The 3,122-nt window shown below is 45.2% G+C and overlaps 1 protein-coding gene across 1 annotated transcript in view; it reads left to right on the forward strand.

Moving 5' to 3' along the window:
* The window catches only part of PDE12 (phosphodiesterase 12), a 4,463-nt gene extending 1,509 nt beyond the window's left edge, over positions 1 to 2,954 (forward strand). Inside the window, exons 3-5 of the mRNA XM_009993538.1 lie at positions 11 to 663; positions 1,711 to 1,789; positions 2,446 to 2,954. Coding sequence (XP_009991840.1) covers positions 11 to 663; positions 1,711 to 1,789; positions 2,446 to 2,888 — 1,175 coding nt within the window. The 3' untranslated portion in view covers positions 2,889 to 2,954. The remainder of the gene's footprint in view (positions 1 to 10; positions 664 to 1,710; positions 1,790 to 2,445) is intronic.
* The last annotated feature ends 168 nt before the right edge of the window (positions 2,955 to 3,122 follow it).

Here is a 3,122-nt window from a genome sequence, read left to right on the forward strand (position 1 = left end):
GGGGACGGCGGCCCTGGCTGGGTGGAGGCGGCGAGCACCGAGCGCGTCTTCACTCCTTCCAACGCGCTGGTGGGGCTGCGTCTGAAGCTGCGCTGCACGCCCGGGGACGGGGCGCAGCGCTACGGGCCGCCCTGCGAGGTGGAGAGCAGCGGCCCCGTGGAGGCCGCGCCCGGAGCCTGCACCTTCGACTCCCGGCACCTCTACACCAGGAAGGTCTGCGGGGAGGGCTCCATTCGCGCTGTCTCCTACAACATCTTGGCCGACGCCTACGCCCAAACGGAGTTCTCCCGCACCGTTCTCTACCCGTACTGCGCCCCGTACGCCCTGGAGCTCGATTACCGGCAGAACCTCCTCAAGAAGGAGCTGGCGGGCTACAATGCCGACCTCATCTGCTTGCAAGAAGTGGATAAGTCCGTCTTCGTGGATAGCTTGGCTCCAGCCCTCGATGCGTTTGGACTCGAAGGGCTCTTCAAGATCAAGGAGAAGCAGCACGAAGGCCTGGCTACTTTCTACCGCAGGGACAAGTTTAACCTCCTCAGCCAGCACGACATAGCTTTCAGCGAAGTCCTGCTCTCGGACCCGCTGCAAAAGGAGCTGGGCGAGAAGCTGGCCGAGTACCCTCTGGTGAAGGAGAAGGTGCTGCAGAGGTCATCTGTGCTGCAGGTACCAGCTTTTTCTGCATTCTTCCTCTTTCCCCTCTCCTTCACACTGTCGCCAGGCAGGTGCAGCCAGGCTGGGTGTGTCGAGCATCAAACCTCCGGAGAAGGGTGACAAGGAGTTAAACGGTCCAAAACATGAGCAGTGGTGTGATCTGTTATTGGGGATGATGGATAGAGCAGAAGAGCAGCTTGCAAGCTAGACCAAAATGCTGAACTGGATAAATGACATTACCAAAACTTGTTTAAAAAAGCAAAATTATGTTCTTTTGTTTTGAAATGCAGGCAGCTCTTGAGACTCTCAGCCATATCCATGGTGGTATTGACTGCCAAGTTTTTCACTACTTACTCTCATATGGGAGAGTATGTATTTGATAAAACTTAAATCCTATAAATAAATTGTAAATGAGATCATGTTAATTTAGCTTGCTTTTAATACTATCACTTTACAACGTGACACTGGGAAGAGAATCAGGTTGGATGTGTTTGTGAGTCAGTGGGTGTGCCAGTAGAGCTATCCTACGAGTCCATACATGTAAGATCTAGGCCTGTGTCAGGAATTTCAGAAACACTCATAGGTAAAAGTTTCCTACTTATGGGCTGAGTAGGACTAACAGGCTTTCCTTGATAACTGGCTAAATTTACGTTCAATTTAACAACTAGGCAATGCTGCAGTTTGCTTCCTAAAACCAGAGATAAAGCTCTGGTTCTGTTGCAGAGGTAGGAGAATAGAAAATGAAAGTAGAAGATAGTGGTACAGGATTAGCCACATCTTAATAAAAAGTATGGAATAGATTGAAGGGAAAATACAGCCAAACCAGACACTTGGGGACAAAAGAACATTGGTCAAATACTTGGGTGTAGTGTTAATATATTTGCTGATACCCAGACCTTGTACAGAAGATAGGCTTAACTTAGGAGCTGTACTGTTAATTAATTAAAAGCATCACTTTATTTGAACTGGATTGGTATAAAGGTATTGGCTAACTATTGCATTTTTTAATATTCAATATGTCTATTTAAGACTTACCAAAGATTGTTTTTTCTCTTGAAGGTGTCAGTTCTTCAGTCTACAATTGATCCTTCCAGGAAGATTTGTGTAGCTAATACCCACCTATACTGGCATCCAAAAGGTAATTTTTTTCACGTACCTGTATGTAGGAAAACTGGGTTTGTAAAGGTTTTTGTCCTTCCTAGGGAGAATAGATCTCCTCCCATTCTTTTGCACCCATAACCTCTTCTTGTGGAGTTGAGGGTTTCCTGCCTTGCTTCCTATTTAGGTGAATCAAGCCAGAGTAATAGTTCTGTTTGTTTTTATTTTCCTTAGACTTAAGATTGCACTAGTCTGCTTGGGAGTCAGTAGAATGTGGCTGAAAGCAAGTCATGTTACATGCAATTCACCCCCAGAGCAGACCATAAAATATGCATAGCTTTGTGGGTGCTCATGGCTTTCCAGTTCTGTTGAATATGAAGGAGTTACATTGGGATATTGCCAGAACGGCAACCAAATCGGTCTACAGATGTTTGTAGAAGAGATTCTCCTGCTTCAAATTAATTTTCTTTTGGTTCTGGGCCTTTCAGGAACGTTATTAGGATGTTTGCCATGAAATGCAAAGCTGCTGTACTATGGGTGTATATTTAGGAAAACTATTTTAAAATGTAGTGCATAGAAAATTAAAACGAGATTGCTGTTTCAGAGCTATATATGATACATGCTTAAATGAACAGCTTAGGAAATTCCTTCAGTACTACTGTAAGGTGTTCAAGTAATACGTTTTTATATTCTTAGGTGGGAACATCCGTCTCATCCAAATTGCTGTAGCCTTGTCTCACATCAAGCATGTAGCCTGTGACTTGTATCTTAGCATACCAGTCATATTCTGTGGAGATTTTAATAGTACACCATCGTCTGGAACATACAGTTTTATTAAAAGTGGTGCCATTGCTGAAGATCATGAAGACTGGCTCTCAAATGGTGAAGAGGAAAAGTGCAATATGCCTCTAAACCATTCTTTCAAACTGCTCAGTGCTTGCGGAGAACCTGCTTATACAAACTATGTTGGTGGGTTTCATGGGTGTCTGGACTACATTTTCATTGACAAAAATGCACTAGAGGTGGAACAGGTCATTCCATTACCAAGTCATGCAGAAGTAACCACCCATCAGGCTTTGCCAAGTGTTTCGCATCCTTCTGATCACATAGCACTAATATGTGACTTAAAGTGGAAATAGATGAGCCCTTGCATGGTGCTTTTTGGGATTTTCAAACAAGAACATGAATTTACTGCTGGGGAAGTGGAGTTACACCCTGACTTGTACGCAATTAAAAGGAAACTGAAAATGGTTCCTCCCCTTCTCGCACCCCACATCTCCTTCCATCATTCTGTTCCTTCCACCCATCCCTTGCTGTGCCCAAAGCCTGGGAGACAGGGCAAGAGTGGGAGCAAACACCCACTGCCCTCCTGG

The sequence above is a fragment of the Chaetura pelagica genome, unplaced genomic scaffold (assembly GCF_000747805.2).
Source record: "Chaetura pelagica isolate M959 unplaced genomic scaffold, ChaPel_1.0 scaffold630, whole genome shotgun sequence".
NCBI classification, from domain to species: Eukaryota; Metazoa; Chordata; class Aves; order Apodiformes; family Apodidae; genus Chaetura; species Chaetura pelagica.